At 35.4% G+C, this 27,634-nt stretch overlaps 1 protein-coding gene across 1 annotated transcript in view; it reads right to left on the reverse strand.

Annotated features, from left to right (window-relative positions):
- The window catches only part of mr (anaphase promoting complex subunit morula), a 292,827-nt gene that overhangs the window by 119,425 nt on the left and 145,768 nt on the right, over positions 1-27,634 (reverse strand). The window contains exons 5-6 of the mRNA XM_090406339.1: positions 27,376-27,492; positions 17,871-18,063 (exon numbers count right to left, since the gene is read on the reverse strand). Coding sequence (XP_090262465.1) covers positions 17,871-18,063; positions 27,376-27,492 — 310 coding nt within the window. The remainder of the gene's footprint in view (positions 1-17,870; positions 18,064-27,375; positions 27,493-27,634) is intronic.

Consider the following 27,634-nt stretch of genomic DNA (forward strand, 5'->3'; position numbering starts at 1 on the left):
AATTAACGCCATTAAATAAACTGTCATGTACAGCCAACACATTATTCTTCAATAATTAAAAGCAGCTATTGGAAATATGTGCTACTACATAAAAAATTAAATCAATTAGTTAAGAAATAATATGTGAACTTATTATCCCAATTTCATTTTTTAAAATTTTATTAAAGCATTTAAAATACACTGCAGAAGTCGTAGATGGCAAATTAAACAGTGAGGATTTTGATTTACTTCTATAAATGCAAATTTCTCTATCCACATTTTATTAAATCCTCTGTTTTCTTCGATTATTTTCCTTTTTCTTGAACTCATATTAGAAGGGTTATTATCAAAAAATTTATCTGTAAGTAAAAAAAACAAATTCAACATAATAACATAATAAAAATTAATTTGCGCATAACATTACCTGACACTAAATTAAACACCAGTTTAGTACTTGGGGTGCTTAAGGGTCAAAGCTGTATGATTGAAAGGAGACCTCCACATAGCCTTTAAAGGAATGCGGAGAACCGACCAGGGCTTCTGACCTAATGTCCAATCCTCAACTTCTCATGGTGCACCCTGTTGGGTATCTATTTGGATACTAAACGAACGAGGATGGGCTGGCAATTTGGGATTTAGTCGACCAAATTGTATTCTTATTGGTTAAACCAAAATAAAAAAGGATGGTACAACATGACAAAATTTCATGCTGGCTTGGGCGTCGCGCGGTTAAACAAGGCACCCGTTGTTTTTGCCAGGGAACCAGGGCGAACAGCGAAAAGTCAGCTACTGGAACAAATCTGAAAACAAACCCCAACTCAACATCACCAGAGTTAAAGATCGGTACTATCAACGTAAGAAGCCTGAATGGCAAAGAAATGGAGCTAGCTGAGGAATTAGATAAGTACCAGATCGACATAATAGGGGTGACTGAAACAAAAAAAGACCAAAACCGGTGAGATCTTTCTGAGCAATAAATACAAAATGTTATATTCAGGTAATGACAATCAAGGAAAAGAAGGAGTAGCCATAGTATTCAACACAAAATATGAGGCTAATTTTCTTGAATAGCAGTCAGTCTCAAGTAGAGTAATGTGGGCAAATATGAGAATGGGGAACTGGACAATGAGACTTATTTGTGCCTATGGTCCCACAGAAGGTTCTACAAAGGTAGAAGTGGAGGAATTTTTTGAGGCTTTAGGAAAAGCAACTGACACAATGAAAAAGGAAAAGTTGGTCCTTGTTGGGGATCTATATAGCAGAGAAGGAAAGGATTGTCAGACATACAAAAATATTTTGGGAAAATTTGGAAAAAAGAGCAAAGCTAATAATAATGGCAAATATATGTTGGATTTCTACTCAGGACGTCGACTGGTTATTACTAACACCATGTTCCAATATAAAAATGTGAACAAATTCACATGGAGAGAAGAGGCAAGGAATAAGAAAAGTCTCATTGACTATGTTATTGTTGATAGTTATGTTTTCTCCCTGGTGCAGGACCAGAGTGTACACAGGATTTGAAATTGGACGTGATCACTATTTAGTCTTGAGCAGGATAAAATTGAATTTCATATTGAAAAGAATGACATGTAAGAAAGTTTTAAAGCAAATAAAAGTTGAGAAGCTCTCAGATGTGAACTGTAGACTAAAATACACAAAGATTATTGAAGAAAAAATGAAAGAGTTTGAGAACAGGAATCAAACCTTGGTGATTCAGTGGCAAACTCTGAAGAAAACATTGATTGATTCAGCCAGAGAGGTATGTGGTGAGGTTGTCTGCAAGGATAAAAAAATCAGAACTCCCTGGTGGACACAGGAAGTTAAAGAGGCAGTGAAGGAAAAGAAGAAAGCATATCAAAAGTTTCTGTCAAATAAGTCTGCTTGTGCTCTTAGAGAATATAGAGACAAATGCAAGAATGCTAAACACTGTGTAAAACTAGCTAAACAAAAGTCATGGGAGGACTTTGGCAAGAATATAGAAAATAAATATCAAGAAGGAGGTAAAATATTCAGGAGATTGTTGAAGAAGCTTAGGAATGAAGGAAAGAGTGCTGTAAAAGGAGTTAGAGATGATAAAGGTGACATGAAAATGGGAGAAAAAGATATCCTTGAAGTATGGAGTAATTACTTTGAAAAACTGCTAAATGAAACAAGCAGTGATGAAAGCACAGTGGTAAAAAGCACTGACCAGGCATGCAGTCAGGAATACATATCCATACTTGAAGTAGAAAAAGCAATCAAAGGCTTGAAATGTGGAAAGGCAGCAGTAGTAGATGATATTCGACCAGAAATGCTGAAGTATGGTGGTATAAGAGTCTTACAGTGGCTGCACTGCATAGTTCAGAGAGCCTGGACAGAGGGATGAATTCCCGATGATTGGAGTAGAGCTCTCATAGTACCAATATATAAAAAGGGAAATAAAACTGAATGTGAGAATTACAGAGGTATTTCTATACTGAGTGTTCCTGACAAGATCTATGCAAGTATACTTGAGAAACGGTTCAGAAGAATTGTGGAAGAAAAGCTTGGTGAAGAACAAGCTTGATTCAGGCCAAATAGAGACTGTCAGGATCAGATCTTCACTTTACGACAAATAGTTGAGAAAGCATGGGAATATAACAAAGCTCTGTATTTAAGTTTGGTCGATTTGGAAAAGGCATGTGACAAGGTGCAAAGAGAGAAGCTATTCGATACGTTGCAATTTTATGGTGTCAATGGGGCATTATATCAAGCAAACTTAGTCTTTATTTGAGTTGTAGGTCAGCAGTTAGAATTGAAGGAAGTACAGGAAGATGGTTTAATGTTAAATTTGGTGTGAGACAAGGATGTATATTATCCCCTCTGTTATTCATTATCTATATGGATCACATTATGAAGGAAAGTGGTATTAAACATGATATCAAAATTGGAGATGTTAATGTCAGCTCTTTGCTTTATGCGAATGATGTTATACTTCTAAATAAATCCGCTACAAGTCTGCAAGATTCTCTGACTAAATTGAATAGCTGTTGTAATAGATATGGTATGAAGGTCAGCAATAAAAAGACAAAGACAATGAAAATAGGCAGAATCATTGAAAATGTCAACTGTGTTGTGAATGGAGAACCTGTGGAACAAGTAAAACATTTCAGTTACTTAGGCACGATTTTTAGTGAAGATGGTAAAATAAATATAGAAATAGAGAACGGAATCAGCAAAGCTGGTATAGGAAGTCAATTGAATAAATTCATATGGAATAAGAGAGAAATTAGTCGGAACACTAAATTCACTGTATACAAGACAGTGTTTAAACCAGTTTTAACTTATGGATCTGAGAACTGGGTCAGAAGTAAAACACTTGACCAAAGACTAGAGACCACAGATATGAGAGTCCTGAGAAAGATTATAGGCATGAACAGATGGCATCAATGGTAATATCATATTAAAAATGAGGATATTAGGAAAGAACTTGACATTGTCAGCATCCAGGAATGCGTTAGCAGAGCTAATCTCAGGTGGTATGGTCACTTAAACAGAATGGGAAAGGAAAGATTAGCAAAACAAGTGTTCTCTGCCAGGTTGGCAGCAAAACGACCCAGAGGAAGACCAAGATATAGGTGGATTGATGCGGTACAAAGTGCCTTAGATGATAGAAATGTAGGATCTGATAATGTTGGAGTCTTGACAAGTAACAGACTGATTTGGAGGAAAATTGTAGATAGGATGTTAGCAATGATGTAATTTTTGTCATGTAGTACTATCATATCCTGTACATCCCTTGAGGGTACATGGCAGGAATTTGATGATGATGATGATAAATAATATAACTAACAGAATATTTATTTTGACAGTTAAAATCCATATGAATCTAAAAACCATGGTGTTTGACAAGACAGCTGATCAATTAGTTCAAATTTTCGCTGTGGCGCTAGTTATCTTAGGAAGGGTTAACATTTAGCAGCATAATGAGTAGTTGTCAGTTGTTCATGTCATAAAATTTCATGCGTAACACACGTCACATAAATAGTATCTAGTGCCACAAACAGATCGTATCAAAAAACAATATTTAGTTGTTTGTATTAATTATGTATCTTTTAATTCAATATAAAAGAGCTACACTTTGTTCAGCCAAGAGCCACATGCGGCTCAAGAGCCGCCAGTTCTCAAACCCTGGTTTATGGGAAGCATTTCCTCAAACCATTAAAGTTAACAAAGATCTAGTGCATATCCACTTAACATTCATGAATTTACAAAGACATGTTGCCCCTCATACAGTATGATATTCTTATCCACCCCTTCTTGAATTCTCTTTTTTGACCAATTTTTCCAGTACTTTTATCACTAAGCCTGAGATACTGATTGATCTATAAACTGCTACTGCAGTCTTAGAACCTCCCTTATGCAAGGGAATTATTTTGTCCTCTTTCCACTCCCTTGGAACTCTACCAGAGCTGAGACTTAAATTAAACAGCCTAGTCAGAGGCCTTTACAGTTCCCCTGCACATTCTCACAAAGCTCGAGCTCATATCCCATCTAATACCACAGGTGTATTTACTTTGGGACCTACAAACTTCAAGTTCATCCATCTCTGTTCCCATATCAGTCTCTGTCACATATGTTACTGCAGTAACCTTATTTGGTGATATACTATGGAAAAGTGGTCACTGAAATAACTCAACTATTTTATCTGCTTCTTCCACCTTGCTACCATTAGCACTCATTAAGGTTAATCTTCCACAGTTATTCTTCCTTTTACTTGTCACATAATGAAAAAACTCTTTGGGATTTTTTTTTTTTAGGCTGCTCAGCTAGATTCTTCTCTTAATCTGATTTTGCCTTCCTCACCATGCTGGTCATCTATCTTGACTGAGCCTTGGTCTGCTCATGAGTTTGCTGGACACATTTCTCCTTATATATATCCTCTGCACCATTTTCTTCTTCTGCAGCTTATGCTTAATGATATTACTCATCTAACGCTTACCTTCCTTACCTTAGGTATACAATTTAATATTGCTTCCTAAAGGTGCATACCATTAAAAAACAAACATTTAGCTCTGCATGATGCTGCCAATATTTTCACAGTTTTTGGCAAGATTTAAATAATGAATTTGAGTATTTCAAAAACTATCTTAATATAAAGCTTTATCATGAACTTGGAAACTGCACATCACTACCCTTTGTCAACATTCTCCTAGAAGTATTTAGGGATAGAAGACTTAATTGTTCAGCATACAGAAATGCCACCAACAATACTGGATTCCTACATGCTTCCTCTCACCACCACCTCTTACAAAAGATAGGATTAATCAAAACATTGAACAACATCACTAACATAGAAAAAAGGAACAAAGAACTTTCTTAACATACTTGTAACTGGATATAGGTACAAGCCAATCATCAAGATGTAAATAACTCTACCCATGACGTGCAGTTATCCTTCCTTGTGCAATGTTACAGAAAAAAATCTCACATTTTTTGAAGTCATGACATAAAAGTGGCTTTCATTCCAATATGTAAAATCTCCAGATTCCTACAGCTTCCAAAATATTCTCATTTCATCCCCATCACAATACATAGAAAGAGAAAGAGAGGGAGAGAAAGAGAGAGAGAGATCTGCATGTCAGAGCATCATAAAGATGTCAAAAAGAAGAGAAAAATAATAGTCTGGATTAGCTTTTCACACAACCAATGACAACTATCCAGAACTTCAGCAAAAAACAGAAATGCCTTATATCAAAAATAACTGCTTTGACAGGAAATTCAAGCAGGCTACCAAAATGCTGTATACTCTTATTTAGTGCAATAAAAACAAAGACTTGATCATGCACCAGGCTTGGTCTTCATTCATCACAAATCTGGCATCTGCAAACCTGTTATAACACGACAGAGCATGAAAGTAGCTAGTAACAGCTACTTTCATGCATTCATCATCAAATTCCTGATATACCCTCAAGAAGTGTACAAGATACAATAGTACTACAAGAAAAACTTACATCATTACTAACTTCCTATCTACAATTTTCTTCCAAATCAATCTGTTACTTGTCAAGACTTCAACATTATCAGATCTTATATTTCTGTCTTCTATGGCACTTTTTATATGAATCCACCTATAGCTTGGTCTTCCTCTGGGTATTTTTCCTGCCAACCTGGTAGAGAACACTTGTTTTGCTAATCTTTCATCTTCCATTCTGTTTAAGTGACTCTACCACCTGAGATTGGCTCTGCTAACACATTCCTGGATGCTAATAATGTCAAGTTCTTTCCTAATATCCTCATTTTTAATATGATACTGACAGTGATGCCATCTTTTCATGCCTGCAATCTTTCTCAGGGCTCTCACATCTGCGGTCTCTAGTCTTTGGTCAAGTGTTTTATTTCTAACCCAGCTCTCAGATCAGTAAGTTATAATTGGCATGGACACTGTCTTGTATACAGCTAATTTACCATTTTGACTAATTTCTCTCTTATTCCATATAAATTTATTCAGCTGACATCCTACCATACCAGCTTTGTTGAATCATATTTAATTTACCATCTTCACTAAAAATTGTGCCTAACTAGCTGAAATGTTTTACTTGTTCTATAGGTTCTCCATTCACAATAAAGCTAATATTTTCAATTCTTATGCCTATTTTCATCATCTTCGTGTTGTTATTGCTGACTTTCATACCATATCTATTATAATAGTTATTCAACTTAGTCAGGGTATCTTGTAGACTGTAGCAGATTTATTTAGAAGTACAACCTCATCTGCATAAAGTAAAGAGCTGAGATTAACATTTCCAATTTTGATATTAGTTCTAATACCACTTTAGTTCATAATGTGATCCATATAGATAATGAATAATAGAGGGAATAATGTAAATCCTTGTTTGACACCAGAATTAACATAGACCTCCCTACTGGCTGAGGTGGATGAAATAGTGAGACAAAATTGCACTTCTTATCCATGTTATTCAATGGGTGTTACAGAATCATATCCAAATTTAGCTATATCTATAGACGTCTATAGATATAGCTAAATATCTATAGACGTCTATAGACATCATGGCCAGTTTGGGGGATGTTAAACCATCTTCCTATACTTCCTTCAATTCTAACTACTGACTTACAACTCAAATAAATACTAAGTATTGCTTGATATAATGACCCATTAACACCATACAACATAATGTTTTGAATAGCATTTCTCTTGGCACCTTGCCATGTGCCTTTTCCAGATCTACGAAACTTAAATACAGATCACGTTTTGGGAAAATTATGGAGACAACTACCGTGTTTGAGTAAAACTTTAGTTTAACATAAACCAAAATCAACGCTCGACATTTCGACCTTCATATCAAGGTCATTTTCTGGAGCATATACACTATATACAGAGACACACGCAGCACTACAATCTACATGGTTTGCTAAAGTTACTGACCAACCGTTACAACAATTATTGGCCCAACAATTATTATTTTAAAAAAATCTTTACTACATCAACGCTAGAGTCCTATTATTATCTATTGGTTACAAAATTACATTGGGTTGGAGAGCAACATGTTTGTATATATATATTTATATATATTAAAAACATGATTATACATTTAAATTTCAATCAGCTGGTATGGAATAGTTTCCAATACTAGCAGAAGGTTGCTTAAAGTCCTAAAGTATGCTAGACACTAAGTATTAAGTAGGCTGAATATGTGCCATCCAGATTACTGGAATTTTCATGCCACTATTATTATTGATATTAGGGTGGTTAATCAGAATTTTGCAGGCTTCTTTATATTTTCTTTCATACCAGGTTTTTGTATAGTGTAAAGAGTGGGTATTTAATCCTAAAAGAAAGGATTAAATACAGATCTTTGTTATATTCCCATGATTTCTCAACTACTTGTCATTAAGTGAAAATCTAATCCTGACAGCCTCTATATGGCCTGAATTCAGCTTGTTGTTCACCAAGCTTCCCTCCCGCAATCCTTCTCAACTGTTTCTCAAGTATACTTGCAAAAATCTTACCAGGAATACTCAGTAAGGAAATACCTCTGTAATTCTCACATTTGGTTTTATTTTTCTTTTGTATATGAGTATTATGAGAGCTCTACTCCAGTCAACTGGAATTTGTACCACTGTTCTCGCCTTCCAAACTCAAGTATGACAGCTACTGTCATACTTGAGCATTTCTGGTCGAATGTCATTTACTCCAGCAGCCTTTCCTTCCATATTTCAGATTTTTGATGGCTTTTTCTACTTCAAGTATGGATATGTATTCCTGATTGCATGCTTTCTGAGTGTTTTTTATCACTGTGCTGTCACTGATTGTTTCATTTAGCAATTTTTCGAAGTAATTACTCTATACATCAAGAATATCTTTTTCTCCAGTTTTCATATCACCTTTATCATCTCTAATTCCTTTTACAGCACTCTTTTCTCCATTTCTGAGCTTTTTCAACAACTACCAGAATATCTCGCCACCTTCTTGATATTTATTTTCTATGTTCTTACCAAACTCTTCCCATGACTTTTGTTTAGATACTTTTACACAGTGTTTAACATTCTTATATTTGTCTCTGTATTCTCAAAGAGCACAAGCTGACTTATTCACCAGGAACTTTTGATATGCTTTTCTTCTTTTTCTTCACTGCCTCTTTAACTTCCTTTGTCCACCATGGAGTTCTGATTTTTCTATCCTTGCAGACAACTTCACCACATGCTTCTCTGGCTGAATCAATCAATGTTTTCTTCATGTTTTGCCACCGAATCTCCAAGGTTCATGTTCTCAAACTCTTTGATTTTTTTCTTCAAAATTTTTGTGTATTTTAGTCTACAGTTCACATCTGAGAGCTGCTCAACTTTTATTCGCTTTAAAACTTTCTTACATGTTCTTCTTTTTGAAATTAAATTTTATCCTGCTCAAGACTAAATGGTGATTACTTCCAATTTCAAATCCTCTGTACACTCTAGCCTGCATCAGACAGAAAACATCACTATCAACAATAACATAGTCAATGAGACTTTCTTATTCCTTGCCTCTTCTCTCCATGTGAATTTGTGCACATTATTATGTTGGAACATGGTGTTAGTAATAACCAGTCCATGTTCTGAGCAGAAATCCAACAGGTATTTGCTATTATTATTTGCCTTGCTCTTTTCTCCACATTTCCTCAAAATATTTTTGTATGTGTGACAATCATTTCCTACTCTGCTATTTAGATCCCCAACAAGGACCAACTTTTCCTTTTTCATTGTGTCAGTTGCTTTCTCTAAAGCCTCAAAAAATTCCTCAACTTCTACCTTAGTAGAACCTTTTGTGGGACCATAGGTGCAAATAAGTCTCATTGTCCAATTCCCCATTCTGATATTTGCCCACATCACTCTACTTGATATTGCCTGCCATTCAAGAAGATAAGCCTCATATTTAGTGTTTAATACTGTAGTTACTCCTTCTTTTCCTTGATTGTCATTGCCTGAATGAAACATTTTGTATTTATTGGTCAGAAAGATCTCACTAGTTTTTGTCTCTTTTGTTTCAGTCACCCCTATTATGTTGATCTGGTACTTATTAAATTCCTCAGTTAGCTCCATTTCTTTGCCATTGAGTCGTATGTTGATAGTACCGATCTTGAACTCTTGTGATGTTGAGTTGGGATGTGTTTCAGGATTTGTTCCAGCAGTTGACTTTCTATTGTTTGCCCTGGTTCCCTGGCAAAAACAACGGGGGACTTGTTTAACTGGGTGACGCCCAGCTGGCATGAAATTTTCTCATGTTGTACGATCATTTTATATTGGGTGTAAGCCAATAAGAATACAATTTAGACAGCTAAATTCAAAACTGCCAGCCTATCCTCGTTCGTTTAGTATCTAGGAAGATACCTAACAGGCTGCATCATGAGAAAGTGAGGATTGGACATTAGGTCAGAAGCCCTGGTTAGTTCTCCGCATTCCTTTAAAGGCTATGTGGAGTTCTCCTCTCAGTTATACAGTTTTGACCCTTAAGCACCTCTCCTGCATTCATTGTTTAGTTTAATACTCATCCATCACTGTTTCATTGTTAAGTGTCATATCAGAGATAACAAAGATGATGTATAAATGGAGTATAAAGATATTCTAGTTATCTGGAATTATGAAAATTAGAGAAGAATTTTCCTATTGAGTATTTGGAGCAAGATTTATGCAAGCATACTGAGTAGGGGTAAGGAAAAAATGTGGGAGGGAAACTTGAATCAGCAGGATTGAGGCCAAATAGAAGTTGTCAGGATCAGATTTTTAGTTTACGAAAAAAAAACAGCTGAAAAATCATGGAAATATAAAAAGGATCTCTATTTGAATATTGTACATCTGGAAAAGCATGTAAGAAAGTTAAGAAAAGAAAAGATTCAAATACTGCAATTACATATATAGAAAAATACATAGTCCATATCTGAGTTGTAAGAAAGCAGTTAGAATTAAAGGAGGTAGAGATTTTGGTTTGATGTTGAATCAAGTGCCAGACAAGATTCATGTTAAGAAGAAAAGTGGCATTAAATCAGATATCATATTGAAGATGTTATTCTCAGCTCTTTATTTTATACAGGTGATGTACTGCTAACTAACTAATACAAGTAAAATTCATAGTGAAGAATTTATGGAGACACAACACACATGCTAGAATAATTACTTAACATTAAGAAAGTAACATTTGACGTTTCAACCTCTGTACTGAGATTATCATCAGGAAAACATACATATGTACAGGATACAAGCTACATGACACTATACTACAAAAACAAGATGAATCTAAATGTTTGTTAATCATTTACCCTAGCCTGACCTCTCGCAGAGAAAAAAAAAACAGAACTACATTAAACAATTTCTAAAGTTCTCTCATCATATCGAGATTTTCTTCTGTTTGAGTTGTTTTGGTTGCTATATGGATTGAAGATGGGTCCTCAAAAATTCTTGGAATAATTAATCCATCATTTTTGTTCAGTTTGGATGATGTTTCAGCATTTCACAAGCTTCTTTGAATTTTCTTTCAAACCAGGTTTTGGTGGTGCGGTGTTGGGACTTGGTGCCTTTCCAGTCAATGCTGTGACATGTTTGGAGTGCATGGTCTGATAGGCCTATTTTACCATAGTGGAGGTATTTAATGTGACATTTGTGTTCATCTTTTCTGATTGGGATGGTGCATCCTGTTTCTGCTATGTAAGGAAGGTTATAGGTACAATGAATTTTGTAAAGGCCTGGGTGGGTAAGTTATGGAAGAGGATCTTTAGAAGAGTTAAGTAAATTTCTTAATTTTGCCAGAGTTTGAAGGTTGTCTTAATATTTAAGTAGTGTTCTATCTATTTTTTTTCTGAAATGTCCCTAATGTAAGGTATGGCTATGTCATTCTTGTAATCTTTTTTGCTTTTAATGGCATTTATATGGATGATCTTGTAAACTGTTTTTTTATTGTAGTCATTTTTTACAAATGTTTGGTTAATAATTTCAAATTCTTGGTTCAGAGCTTGTTCATAGGAGCAAATTGTTAGGGCTCTGTGTGCATAGCTTTGGGATAGACTGTAAAGGAGAGGCAGCCTGACGGAAAACGTGTGACGAGTGTGTCTAGAAAAGGAAGAGAGTTGTTGTTTTTGATTTCAATGGTGAATTGGATACATTTGTGTTGTTTGTTTAGGTGACTTAGGAATGTATTTAATGTCTCGAGGCTGTGGGGCCAAATGGCAAAAATATCATCAACATATCTGAGCCAGACTTTGGGCTTTAGGCTGACAGAATCTGGAGCTTGTTGCTTGAAGTCTTCCATGTAAAAGTTAGATATTGGGGGAAGAAAGTGGTGAGCCCATGGCTGTACCTTCTTTTTGTAGGCAAAAATGATTTTGCCACACAAAATACCAGGAGTAAAGTATGTGTGCAAAAAGGGCCATGATACTGGGTGGAAATATGTTCTGTAAGAGAAGAATAGTATCATTGAAATAAAAGTGAAAAGGGTAGTTATGTCAAAGCTGACTAATAAATCTTCATCATTGAGCGTGATGTTCTAATGTTGTTTATGAAGTGTTGTGTATTTTTTTATGTAGGAGGGGGAATGACCACCAACTCCTTGAGTGTGGCTATTAGTTTCTTGGCTAAGTGATAATTAAGGCTGTCAATTCTTTCAACTATTGGCTGTAGTGGTGTGTTTATTTTGTGTATTTTTGGCAGGCCATAAATTCTGGGAGCGCAGACATAATGCAGTATTAGTTTTTTGGTTGTTTCCTCTGGCCACGTGATCACGCGATAACTCAAGTAAAAGTCTGCAAGATTCCATAACTAAATTGAATAATAGCCGTAATAAATTTGGTATGAATATTAGCAATTAAAAAGACCAAAACTATGAAAACAGGTAGAAAAAACACTGAAATATGTACTGCATCCTAAGTAAAGAACCAATCAAATAAGTAAAGCATTTCAGATATTTAGGCATAACTTTTAGTGAAGATGGCCAACCAAATATGGATATGGACAATAGAATTAACAAAGCTGGTATGGTATGGAGTCAAATGAATGAATTTATATGATATGTGAGAGAACAAAATACTAAAGTAGTTATATATAAGATAGTGTTCAAACTAATTTTAACTTTGAGACCTAAGAACTAGGTTAAAAATAAAACACTTAATTAAAATGTTTTATTTTTAATATTGAAGACCACAAAATAAGGATTCTAAGAAAAAATAGGTGAGTGAACAGACTGCATCAATCACATAACCATATTAAAAATAAAGTTATTAGGAAGGAACTTGACATTGTTAGTTTTCAGGAACGTGTGAGCAGAGCTAATCTAAAAAAAATGGGAGAGGAAAGGTTAGCAAAACAACTTTTTTTTTTTTTGTCAGAATGGCAGGGCATAGACCCAGAGGAAGATCAATATCTAGGTGTACTGATATGGTAAGTGCTTCAGAGGATCTAATGCTACTGGAGCTCTAAAAGATAACAGATTAACTTGAACAAAAGTGTTGGTAATGATGTAAACTTTTCATGTAGTAGTATTGTAATATCCTGTACATCAACTGATGGTACATAACAGGAATGTGATGGTGATGTTCTTTTTTTTTAATTGTTTGTAACACAAGTATGTTTGCGATGAAAAGTACGTGTTGGTACATATAAGAAACTAGCAGAGATTTCAGAATATTTTATGGTTTTTTTTTTTTTTTTTTTGTGAAATGTTCATTAAACTAGAAATTCAAAGAAAATAAGATACTACATTAGTAACAGTGGTTCTCAAATTAACTGTATTATTGTCTTAAGATCTTTGTTAACCTTTAAGATGCCACATTTCTGTCTATATTTGGATATATCAAAATTTGCCATTTGTTGATATTTTATTCATAAATAAAAATGCATGCTTTTTTTTTCTCAAAATAATTCATAATTACAAGTATGTTTGCATGTTTGTTTATTTATTTATTTTTATAATATAAGAAGCTACACTATTTACCAATAATTGTCCAGACACTTAAGCAATTTTCAATTGATACTAGCAGCCGAATCCTAATATTGATATGTCCACTTTTGGCTTTGATCACCTCATCAAACATTATGTGGCAGACATCAGGTGGAATCTGTCTCCATTCCTCCAAAGCAGCACTGAGTTCAGCGACATATCGAGGGCGTGCTGCTCTGGACCTCAATCGCCATTCCAATTTGTCTCACAGGTGTCTGATGGGGTTGAGGTCAGGACTCTGTGCAGGCCAGGGCAGTCGTTTAACACCGATTTCTTCATACCATTCCATAACAACTGCAGCTTTGTGGCATGGGGCATTGTCGTCTTGACAGTAACATGGGTCCATTACATAAATATTCCACAGTGGAGACAGCAGCTGATTATTCAGAATATCAAGGTACAGAGCTGTGGTAACAAGCTCTGTACCTTGATATAAACTTTACTGTAGTAACAAGCGTTCACCAGGCTGTCTCCACACCTTGCCATTAGACTGGAAATAGGTGATCCTTGATTCATCACCCCAGAGTACCATTTTCTGCTGGTCAATTGTCCAGTTCACACACTTTTTGCAGCAGGCCAGATGAGCTGCCTTGTTTGTTGTTATGATGTTCACCTTGTGTGCTGCTGCTCTTCTGTGGAAACCCAGTAAATCAAGTTCTTTTCATACAGTATTAGTATTCACCATGGTTTACTGGAGCTCATCACAGATGGTCTGTGCTGATTGTACCTGGTTTTTGCGTGCCAGACGTTTTAACACTGTCCTGTCCCTGTCAGTCATTTTCAGCAACTGTTCTGGATGTTTTCCTGCACTAGTGATGTCAGAACATCTTCATTTGTTGATCACATAAGCAATTGTTGATTTTTGAAGCTCCAGTTGAGTGGCAATGGCATGTATGGACATGCCACCAGTGTCACAGCCCATGATGACACCTCCCTCGAAGTCATTGAGTTCATGTCATGTTGCCATACCATCTGTATTCAACTGCTATGATGAAATATTACTTTCTACTATCTGTACACCAGTTTATCCTGGAATGTTCCATAACTTCTAATAACAGGGGTGTCTGGACAATTATTGGTATATAGTGTAATTAAAAATCAGAAAAACCACAATGGAGTTTTTTTTTTTTTCATTTTTTCTTGAATAATATTTATAGTTGAGTCCACAGTTCATCTTTAAAGGCTGCTCAACCTCAATTTTTTTTTTATAGTTTTCTTACATATTTTTCTTTTTAATATGGTATTAATTTTTATCCTTCTTAAAACTAAGTGATGATCACTTTGATTTCTATCCTCTGTATACTCTTGTATCTTGAACCAGAGTAAAGATATGACTATTGACAATAACACCCTCAATGAGACCTTTCTTATTTTTTGTATCTTCTTGTCGTGCGAATTTCTGCACATCTTTATGTTGAAACATGGTGTAAGTAATAAGTAGTTCATGTCATGAAATGAAATTTATCACGCACTTACCATTATTAACTTTTCCCATTATTAACTTATACAGTGTAAGATATTAATTTGTTGGTTAGCAGTGTGCACAAATTATAAATATTTTGTTAAAGTGATTTTTATTATTTTCAACAAATCCTTATTTTTTTTTTTTAACACTAAAAAAAATCACCACGGAATATTAGTTGATTAACAACTGAATGCAAAAATGTTACAATGACAGAATTTTGGTAATGAGTTTCTTGCTCATGGATAGTACTTTAAAGGTTAAAAGTGTACAATTTACTTTTTCTTCTGATCTCATATGCATAGAATATGCTTCACTTGACTCTCCTATTTCCCAACGTAAACAAATACAAGTTGACTTTGAAATACATGTGGACTGAAATATTACATCTGATATTAGTGATGAGTAATATTTAAGGAATTGACAGCGTATACTAGAAATATAGATTAAATAAACTTTAATATATACTTTCCGATATTTCAGCGAACGTCACGTTGCCATCTTCTTGGGAACTTTCTCAGCCAACGGCTACCCCCTCCAAAAAATCCAAAAAATACTTAACCCAGTTATCCACAACCCACCACCCCCTCCCCTTCACAAAAAAGATTACTCTAAATCCATCACTATTCCCTACATCAGAGGCACTTCGGAAAAAATCAATAAAATCCTAAAAAAACATGACTTGACCACTTGTTACAGACCACATAGAAAACTGGCATCCCTTATCCGCTCCACCAAAGACCAACCACTTCCCCTAGACCTACCTGGTGTATACCAGATCCCTTGCAGCTGTAAACTGTCCTACTTTGGCCAAACAGGCAGGACAGCAAATATCAGAATCTCAGAACACAAGGATTACATCCGATTTCACCAGTACAGCCACTCTGGGCTTGCAGACCACGCTCTGGATACTCGCCACAGAATAAGATGGAAGAAAGCCACAGTAATATACCGCAGCAAGTTCAAGTATGAAAGACTATTCATGGAATCAGCCTCGGCCCTTAGGAACATGCCAAACCTCAACAAATTTGGATGCATGAAACTGCCCTAAATTTGGGAAACTTTTATCAGAAGAACTTCAGCCCAAAGGCCAAGAACTACCAATATAGCCCGTCAGGGGGCACCATCAGGACTTTAGGAAAACGCTAGCTTCCTAGCTTCAGTCTCATTTGCTGTTATTAGTACTTGTGTGCACGTGTCTTTGTAGTAAGTTCCCAAGAAGATGGCAACGTGACGTTCGCCGAAATATCGGAAAGTATATATTAAAGTTTATTTAATCTATATTTCTAGTATATGCTGTCAATTCCTTAAATATTAGTTATCATGTTTAACCAGTGTATAAGCCTCTCAACAAGATTAGTGATGAGAAATCACAGACTAATCTGAAGGAAAACTGTCAACAGGAAATAAGTAATAATGTACACTTTTAAAGTTGTGCTATCATAGTATCCTATTCACCCTTTGCTGGAACCTATATTTGGAATTTGAAGAACAGAGTCCTTCACTGCAAAAACTCTGGGTAAGCAAGGTTCATAGATGCTATCAGAATATTGCAAAACAAATTAATTCTGGATTTTCATTTTTATAATTTCATACTCTTCTAGTGCTGTTTCTATTATTCCACCCATCAATTTTTTTTTAAAGTTTTCTTACATATTTTTCTTTTTAATATGGTATTAATTTTTATCCTGTTTAAAACTAAGTGATGATCACTTTGATTTCTATCCTCTGCTCTTGTATCCTACACCAGAGTAAAGATATGAATGACTATCGACAATAACACGCTCAACAAGACCTTCCTTATTTTTTGTATCTTCTTGCCATGTGAATTTTTCCACATCTTTATGCTGAAACGTGGCATAAGTAATGAGTAGTTCATGTCATGAAATGAAATCCATCAGGCACTTACCATTATTAACTTTTCCCACTGTTTTTCTTGGTTTGACGTTACTGTTTAAAGTTGTTCTTTTCTTTATGTCCTTGGTATACCGTTCTTTATGTACAGGTCCTGCTAAATCCTTTGCATTCCATTCTTCATGTACTTTATGGCGGCCTGGTTGGCCAAATGGTAAGCATATCCACCTCTCCAGCCAACAGGCTGCAGATTCGAATGCCACGTGGGCATGGATGTATGTGGTTGTCTGTGAAAATACTAGTGGTGCTGGTGAGCAGTAGATGGTGTTCATGTAGTTGTGGTTTGTTGTAGTTGGTGGATTGAGGTGGAGACAGAGTTATAGAGTTGGTGCCCTCCCTCGATGAGGCTTTGGACTCCCTGGAGATGTCACGTAATAATAATAATAATAATTTTCCCCCAAGTATTCTGCTTTATGCTATCACACATCAGTAGAAGACCACATTACCTTGCACTTTGCCTACTTGGCTATAAAATATACAGCCCCTCCCTTAATTTTCTTTTTATTCTTTTACCATAGCTAAAAAAGAGTTTGATGCTTTCATCCATGTCTTGAAGTCTGTTTACAATAAGAATTAGATTTACATGTCAACAAAAGTCAGAAATGGAGAACATAATGTTCCTGATTTAAAACTTGATTTTTTTCATTGGAATAATGCAATACTAAATATAACATACAATATTATAAGGTAACAGCAAAATTTAAAGCTTGATGTGAGATAAGGTCAAAGAGCCATAATTATTCCACTGAATGCAATATCTTATTCAGTATTTATTTCTCACAAATTTGAAGGGGAAAAAAAATTTATAACAAACTATTTCTACAGTCTTGCTGTTCACTAAGTGAGTACTGCTGTAATAAAATAAACTGCAATACAGTGAAAGTTTATCATGACTGTTTTACCATCAGTTTTAAAGTTAAAACTGATGGTAAAGTTAAAACCTTTCCAAAATCAATCTTCATTCAGATTTAGACATAATGAATTTTCTTTATCTAAGTCAATCATTAATTATATGAAGAATTACTTTTTTTTTATCTATTCCCTATGACAAGCTGATTCAAAAAAACTGTATACCTGGATGAAGCAGCCTTGTTTCCAGTGAGGACTTCAGAGAGGATATTAATTTTGATCTGAGATTGGTTCTTTCCAAACACTGTCTTAAATCCAAAAGAGCAGCTTGAGAGTCAGGAAACTCAATGATGATGTTAAATAACTCAGATAAACGAACTTCCGTATATGTTTCATAAGCTGCATGAAATAACCTTTCCTGTAGAGAAAAATAAAAATAATAAATACCACACTGCATGACAAGATGTATACTATTAAAAGATGAATAATTGCACTGTTTGTTTAATCATATTCTACACTACACCATGACAATGCATTTCCCCTGCACAATATCTATTATACATTTCTCAATCTCATTGACAGGGAAAGTACTCACAACAGACTAACAACCCGGTCCACTCGTTCACCACACTCCCAGAGAATAATCTAGTCCTCACATCCTTGCTTAACCATACACTAACTCAATTTCCAGGAATGCAATAATGGTTTGTTATAAATTTATAATCCTATTATATAATATAAATATGTTTTCCCCTAAATTTAAAGGTTTTATCCAAGGCATATGTATTTGGTGTTTCACTATGCTACATACCTGAAATTTTATTTTTATATATTTTATTAACAAAGTGTATGTATGTATATATATATATATATATATATAACTGCAACATATATGCTGCCTGGAAAGAAGTCAATGGACACCCTATAGGCAAGGTGCATCGTGCTATGGAATGAGCCAAATGTTTGTAGCCAGTATAAATTGGAAAAATATGATGCTCCCAAGTCAGTGCAACTGTGTCTGGGGGCATCATATTCTTCCAATTTATAAATTGACAAACTGGGCCATCCCAGGTCAACAATCAAACTATACTGAGACAGAAGTGCAGGGAGTCAAATGCAAGTGCTACCTGCAATGGACAACCCAGAACACTAACAGAATGTAACCGTACAGTGCTACGAAGGATAATATGTAAAAACTGCCATTCATTGGCCAACATCTTGAATGAGGAGTTACGGGCATCGACTGGAACACAAATCAGCACAAAAACATTCAGAACCAAGGCATAAGTTTCCAATGTAAGACTGCAATATACAAGTCCCACATTACCCAACCGCAGACAACATGCAGCATTATCTTTGTGGTGCAAAGAGCATGTAAAGTGGGACATGGAAGCTTGGAAAGTTGTGTTATGGAGTGAGAAATCACGTTATATCCTCTACCGAGCAGATGGACAGGTGTGGGTGAGGCAGATGCAGTGGTGAGCTACGGAAATTTTAACAAAGGGCTCGCATCGTCAAGCAAAAAAAAAAAAAAAAAAAAAAAAAAAAAAAATCCGTATTTCACACAAAAACTTTTGTTAATACAGCTTGTGTACAAATTCCAATCAAAAAGTATGAGAAGACAATCAATCTCTAAAGACTATCATTTTTAAACCAATATTTGATGATCTAAGCATGAAATATTTGCACACAATCAACTGTGTTAATTTATCTTACATAAAAAAAACATTTTTTAACTATCAAAATATAATAAGAATGAAATCTTTTATATTTTATAAGACATTTGATTGGCTACTGGTTTTACCATATGATTGGCTACCAGAAGGGAGAAGGGTAAAGATAGCGCATGTGCTTATTTTATTTTCAAACTTGGGCGCATTCGTTATAGAAGAGTTGAAAAAATATTTCCAAATAATCTATGCACTGCCGAATAGACTAATTTTTGTTAGGTTACCATATGAGTTTGTCGCTTAATATGTTTCAAAAATAAAAAAATAAAAAAGTAAACAAGAAGAACAAGGGGCTCGCAAATTTGAGAAAAATTTAACAAAGGGCTCGTGCGAGCCCCTTATAGCTCACCACTGGGCGGATGCCTGGTGAACATTTCTTTTTTCTTCTTTTTTTTTTTAATATCTGGTCCACACATGAAAGGCTACATGACCTATAGCACATTAGTACCATGTGTGGACAAGAGGAATAGAAAAAAGAGGAATCTGTTCACATTTTGCTCGAACAGCTGAGGGTTGTAATCTCTGGGGAAGGCAGAGTGGGGAGACACTGTTCCAAAGGACAGAAATATATGGAATGAAAGAGTAGACAGTGAAGTTGATTTGGTGAGTTTCAAGATGGACTGTAAAAGGGGGTGTTGGTTGGCAGTGGCTCTTGTTTTAGTGATTTTGGAGGTGAGTGGGGGAATAGTAGTGGCCAATTCAGCAGAGCGCCATCCATGAAAGTATTTGTAGAAGAGGCCCAAGCAGAAACTGAACATCTGTGAGAGAGAAAGATTGAAGTGGATATGTGAGAGAGGGATCATTAATTAGCTGAATTGCCCTCTTCTGGATAAAACTGAGCAATCTTTCAGAGGATGTGGTGCACCATCCCAAATATGGGAGCAATATTCCATGGATGGAGAGATTTGGGATAGAATTAGCAGCTGTGATGGTGTAAAGTAGTATCTTATGAGAAAAAGTACACCAAGTTTTTTGGTGGCTGCAGAAGCTATAATTGAAATGTGGTTATGCTAGGAAATATCTGAGGTGCGGGTCAGTCCAAGAAGAGAAATCTGATTGTGCTTAGATATCATAGTTTTACTGAAGGTAAGGGGGAAATATACTGGGATATCTAGGAGATCTGCCTCACTGAGATATAGCTAGGAGATCTGAGTTAAGGTCGGTAGTCATGGTAGATCTTGAGGATTCTAATATTTGAGCACTACAAGGTTCGTCAAATGAAAAGGAGGAATGGAGTGTACTGTTGTCAGCAAAGCTATGGATAGGATTGGAAGTCTCAGAGAGCAGGTCATTTATATACAAAAGGAAGAGAGTGGGTGAAAGAACAGAACCCTGGGGTACGCTGCATTGGCGGGGAAATTGAGGAGGGTAAATCATCTGCCACAACACATATTGAGCAACCAGTGAGAAAGTTGGTGATCCAGTTGCAGAGGGAGGAAGGTAGACCATATGATGGCAGTTTGTAGAGTAGGTCCCTGTGACAAACCTGATTGAATGTTTTTGAAATGTCAAGGGCAACCACGTGAGTTTCTCCAAATTTCTCCATGGCCTGAGTCCAGAGGTGAGTGGTGTAAGCAAGATCAGCTGTAGATCACGAGTGGTGAGATCCATACCACTGGTCAGTGATTAGTTGGTGTGACTCTAGGTAGTTCACAAGAGTTGGTTGTTGATGACCTTTAGAGAGAACAGAATTGAGAGCAATTGGATGGTAGTTCGTTGGTTGACTTTTATCACTTTTCTTGGGATGGGTTGGATGTGAACCTGTTTGCATGTTGTAGGGTAGATGCCAGTTGAATAGGATAGATGTTAGTTCTGGGGCACAAGCTTTTAGCATAATAGGTGGGACACCATCAGGACCAGATGTCTTGTTTGTGTTATTTAGGATTCTTCGAATTTCTTTTTGTCAGAAGACTACGAAGCATGAAGGCAGCATGAAGAGAGACGTTCTTGGTAGAGTGGAGGGAACTTTGCCATGGTCTTCAATGCAGGAATTAAAAGAGAAAAGTGATGACAGTAAGTTGGCTTTGTCTTTAAGTGAGGTAACTACGGTACCATCCGGTTGTGAGAGTGGAAACCTTGGTGGGCAGAAGTTTCACCTTCATTCCTCTGAGGATGACTTCTGTTATTCATTCAGCCTGAGCAGTTGTTGGGATTAGAAGAGCTGAAGCAGTAGTCAGACCATGAGAAGGAGGAATAGAAGTCATGGAGGTCCTTCCAGTTGGCATCCTAGTGGTGCCAAAGGACACAAGACTGTTAAGTGGTGGGTGAAGGTAGTTCTGTGGCAAAAGAGACTTGTATTAGGTTGTGGTCTGAGTTACTCAGAGAAGAACAGACAACCACAGTATACCTGGAAGGGGAGCTTGTTAGGAAGAGATCAAGTGTGTTGGCAATTTGAAGGGGATTGTCAGGTATTCTGGTCAGATGATTCATGATCTGAGATAGGCCACTGATGATAGCAAACACCTCTGCATTCCTTCCTGCTTGATCGGTGAAACTGGAGAAGGGGAGCCAATGTGAGTTGTGGACATTTAAGTCCCCAAGAAGGATGACCTCACTATTGGGGTATTTTGGCTGCAGAAAGTTGAACCTTAGAAAGAGAGATAGTTGAAGAGGTCAGAGGTTGACAGAGTTTGGAGAGTGATAGAGGAAGCATATGAAAAGGGCAGGTTGGTTTGGTAGAGAAATTTTGAGCCAAAGTAGATTAAACAGTGGGGATTCAAGGGTTTTCAGTCTCTGGCATCATACATTGGTTCTGATGAAAGAAGAAGTGTTGCCCTCTTGGCAGAAAGTGTAATGTGTAGTTTGGGCAGTTGAGGTTGCTAGTTCTGATGAAAATAGTAATTCTGGTTTACATGACTTTAGGTGGTGGTGCACATCATTTATATTGCTGTTAAAGTCATAGATGCTGGTGAAGTGGATGTGGAAACTTTTTTAGATTAACTTCTTACCAGAGTGTAACCCCAACTATGAAATTCAGACGCCATGTGATGGTATGGTCCTGTTTTTCTTGGTTTGACATTGGACCTCTGTTTGTGGTGCCACAAACAACTGCGAGAGTTATTTGAACATTCTGAACAATGCAATGCTTCCTACTTTGTGACATTTCTGTGGAACATATCTTTCAGAAAGACAACCATATCATAAGGCTGCTGTTGTAACTGCATGGTTTGTGGACATGAATGTCATAGCACTCTACTGGCCTACACAGAGCTCTGATCTCAATCCTATTGAACATCTGTGAGATGAACTGGAGCATTGAGTGAGGTCAAGGACTGTTGTGAGACATCTGCCCCATAACAGTCCAGGACTTCATTACATACCTACAGGAAGAATGATCCAAAATTCTCATTAATCACTATTGTACACTTGTGGAAAATATGCCCTGTAGGATTGCTGCAGTCTTCACAGTAAAAGGAAGTCCTACATCCTATTAAAGTGGGCTCCATGGTTGTTTGTTCCTCACACTATGGTGTCAGTTGACTTCTTTCAGAGCGGTATAGAATAAAAATGAATAGTAAAAAAATTAATGATCCTTCTACTCATTCTCAAACACATTCATCACATTAAAACATTAGTTCTTCTGCATTAAATACAAAATATCTGCAAAAGTAGAAGTTAATATATTTTAGTCAGAGACTCAAACAGACATGGCAAAACACTTGCCAGTCTTGTTTTGGAAAATCCAAAACATATCTTGCATATTAATCAGTGTTTTGAGCTAATGGAAGATTTCTAAGGGGAAACAGCAGCGACAAATTTCTTTGCACTCAGCATCACTAGAAATTATTGTTCATACTTGCAAGCTTTTACTATATGCCTTACTACAAGTATATTCAGTTTCTTTTAAAACAAGTACCAAAAACATTAGCAGTTGACTTCATACAATTCAGCTATCCAGCACTGAAACAGAATACAACTATTTTGGAATGTGCTTGAATTTTTACTTGATGCTGTCAGTCCCATAAACACAATAATTTTATATCCAATCTTCAATTAAAAATCACAACAGTGAATATACATTAGCTGCTTAATAGGAACTTGAATAATACAGAATAATAAAGTGCCTTAGAAGATAGAAATATAAGACCTGACAATGTTGTAGCTTTGACAGGTAACAGATTGGTTTGGCAGAGAATTGTAAGTAGGAGTTTGGTAATGATGTAAATTTTTCATATAGTACTATCATATCCTGTACACCCCTTGAGGGTAAATGTCAGGAATTTGATGATGATGATAATAATACAGAACCCACATAAAAGCATTCATTCCTTATATTTTTCTTTATTTCTTAAAATGAATCACTCACAACTCTCTTTTCTTTTTCTATCCATTCCATTTTTTATTACATCTCTCTGTCTATAAGTATTCTCTTTCTTATGTCCATCAGTTGCTCACTTCATGTCACACACTGCATGAATGACGTCACAACGCTGGGTATCACATATAGCAGAGAATAGTTTTCTGTATTAGTGGGATAGATACGTTTGTTGAATGTATGATGAAGTTTCTTTTCCATTAGATGACTATTTCATGTACTATGCATAAAAAATGTTTACAAGTATTTTAATTCTAATGATGTAGGAAGGAATATGCATCTTGCTGATTTTTGTTTGCTACTACTACATTGGAAAACTAATTCCACCGGTGACTTAAACCACAAGGCACAGTTAGAATTAATGGTCTTGATAGTTATTTGTCAATAGCAAAACTACAAGTACTGTTGAATTGTTTTTCTTACAGTAAAATATCGTTTTATCAAATAATTTGATCAACATAACAATATTTTATAAATCTTTTATTTCATTTTTAATTAACTCAATTAATAATATGTTTTGTAAACAAAAATCATATAAAGATATTTAAATATCTTTACAGATGACCTCGTTCTGCACCTCTAGTCAGGCATTAATATATTTCCTCTGTATCAGTTCTATAGACCCTTTTAGTATCTTAAATGCTTCTATCATATTCTCTCTTTTCCATCTATCAACCAACTTTTTCATCCCACAAACACTCAATCCATCGTGCTAGCATACATTCCACAGACCACTAATCATCTTGGTCACTCGTAGAAATCTGAATGTGACTGTATAAAGACTTTATAAAGAGAAATGATAACTTCCCTATTAATTTTAGAAATTATGGACTTTGCAACTGTGTTATAAATAACTATTTTAATTTCCCGACATTTCGATCCTCATATTAAGGTCATCATCTGGAGTATATACAAATATACAAGGACAAGATGAGTTACATTTTACACAGTATGCTAAAGAAACAATGATATGATCACCGGTTATTCTACTGGCATGAGTGCTAGTGGGGAAAAAAAAAAAAAAACAGATAAAATTAAAAATTAATTAATTATTTAGAAACTACATCAAAGCTAAATTCTATTTAAGATAACATAAGAGAAATGAGAAATATTCTTTCATATAGATAATTTTCTTACAGTAACAATGCATATTTTTAGCATATTGTTAGCATATTTTTCAATAAACAAATAATCCTATAAGCTACCTTTGCCACCATAGTAATGTGTCTGTTGAACTTCATCTACCAACACCTTCAAATTGTTAGTTCTGTCAATTTCTTCGAGTACTCTTAAATCAGTGTACACAGCATGTAATCTTTTCATCCCAAGATACATAATTTTACGCTTTTCCACATTAAACTGGTACCCATTATCCTTTACCCACACTGTCAGAATATTTAAATCTTCCTGCATGCTCTCAACAATGCTTTCATTAACTATTATGCCACTCAATTTTGCATCACTGGTGAACAACTGAATATTTCCCTTCTAATAATTTCCTATATTATCTATGTATTAATTAAACAGTAGTGATTTAATAGCATAGAGAGACCTACAGTATACGTCATTCTTCTGACCTTCAGAGAGTTGAAGTTCAGAAGTAACCTCTGAACTTCAACTCTCTATCCACTGTTATCCCCAAGTCCCCAGTCTCGTCGATTTCCTGCAATCCAGTACCATTAATTCAATCAAAAGCAATTATATGTAATTAAGGGGAATTATATTTAAGTAAAGTTTTCTACAATTGACCCTTTCAAATGATGATAATGATGATTTATGGTTTTAATGGTGCAAGGACAGCAAAGGTCATACTGTGCCATATCAAAGGTTATAGCAGTACACGAGTTAAGATAATCACAAACATCCATGCCTACAGTGGGATTTGAACCTGCAACCTATTGTATGGAGAGCCGGCACACTAACCATTTCGCCAGTGAGACTGGCAATGCTTTCAAAACTCAATTTGTTGATAGTATTTTTTGTAGCTGTTGTGAGCTGCAATTCAGGATAAGTATAAGAATGGATGTGCATGTAAACCTGAGTGTAAAAAAGAATTGTGAATACCACAAGTGTCATAAGCCACTTATAGACAAGATTTTTGCATTTAATTATAGTTTTAAAGAATTTTACTGATCAAATTTCCCAACTGCCATACAATGAAAGTCTCAGTGGTTTGGAGAAAGAGGGAGGAATAGCAAAAAATCATGTCACAAATAACAGCTGCTATTTACTTCTTGAAAAGTTTAAGTGCAATAAGACACTATTACCAATTTCAATGTGCAAACTTCTTTTCTCTTGTAGAAATAAAAGGTATTTTTCTCATTTGCAAATACTTAGTTACCAAATTCAAGTTTTTCTGGATTTATTTTCAGAGTAACAATTTCAGGCACCAAATGAAAGTATACTAAAACTAGCCGTTTGGCTTTTCATTTTAATTAGAAAGTATACCTAGTCTAACCATAAATACTGTTACTACTTGAACATTGCATAAATTTTAATCTATCAGTAAATCATTTACAGCTTTCAGCACACACAAACCACATGTATAGCATGCATATAAGTAGCACCCAATGTTTGAAATGCCTCCTTCTGGCTTCACACATGCGCGAAGTCTGTGAGGCTGCATATGGATGGCAGTATGCACAACATTTAATGGAAACACTTCCGCTGCTTGTTCCAAATTCACCTTCAGGCAGCGATGCTGGGGTGTTGTTACTAGCAGGCTACTCTCTCTCTCTCTCAAGCTCCAACCACAATTTGAAGTCCAACGGATTTAGATCGGGACACAGTACAGGAACAGCAACAATTTGGTTAACAGGTTAACAATTTGGTTAAAATTGTAACAAACAACACAGGGAACAAAAGTCCTAGTTGGCACCATATCTTGTTAGATAAACAGAGAAAAAAACAAGTATTAATTAAATCTTAAAATGGCTATCTCTCAGATTTTTGGTAAATTGATTTTTCAGATACTGAGCAAAAGAAAAAAGATTCCTGAATGTCCTATTCAGCTGCAAAGTAGATGGCATCCTTTCTTTCTGAGCATATAATTCAAGTCCACTTTCACAGGCTGTAGTCCATAAAATACACTTACCATGACCAAGTAATGAATGTCTTTGGCATTCAGATAACAATCTTGACAAATTCATCCATTGTTTTTTTTCTCATTTTCATAAATAATGGTGTCTGATAGTCTGTCTGATTTGGTATTATGTTTAAGGTAAATTCACTGGAATTTATTTTTCTGTGACAATGTACATAGTTATCAACAATTTCTTTCCTGCATCATGAACAATGAATATTTCTCAGTAAATTTGCATAATTTTTTTTCTCTGATTTGACCAGGAACTTGATGATATCTATTGCTGCATGCAGAAATCCAGTAAACTTGCCATAATTAAATAGGAGAAATAAAAAACAAATCAGTATTTATTTCATAGAAAAGGAGGCTCAAAAATTTTTCAGTATGAAACTGAGCAAACACTAAATACAACACTTTGGAGTTCAAAGCAAATACTATTTCTTGGCCTACACTCTTGAACATCAGAGTTGCTCTTTATAACTCTCCTAAACATAAATTTTAATTTCATGGTAACAAGCAAAGTATCCTGTGAAATGAAACACTAAATATCTTGCAAAAGAGTAATTTTTAAAAAGTAAAATAAATAAAAATAATGTCAATTACCTTTAGTATCTTTGACATATCTTGAGCATCTGTATCTTTCAAAACCCCAGTATCTCTCCAATTAGTGTTACCATGAGATACAAAGGCTAACCAAGTCATGAGGGTTTGGTTTAACCACTAAGAGAAAGAAATCAATTTTTGCAAATTCAGAAATGCAACATTTTTTAGATTGTTCTGTTATAATTAAATGGAAGCTACTCCCCCCACCCCCAATATAACTTTTAAAATTCTGCTGTTTACCAAGATTATAAAATAAAAC

This window comes from Typopeltis vanoorti, chromosome 16 (assembly GCF_054136105.1).
Source record: "Typopeltis vanoorti isolate ZY-2024b chromosome 16, IOZ_Tvanoo_1.0, whole genome shotgun sequence".
NCBI classification, from domain to species: domain Eukaryota; kingdom Metazoa; phylum Arthropoda; class Arachnida; order Uropygi; family Thelyphonidae; genus Typopeltis; species Typopeltis vanoorti.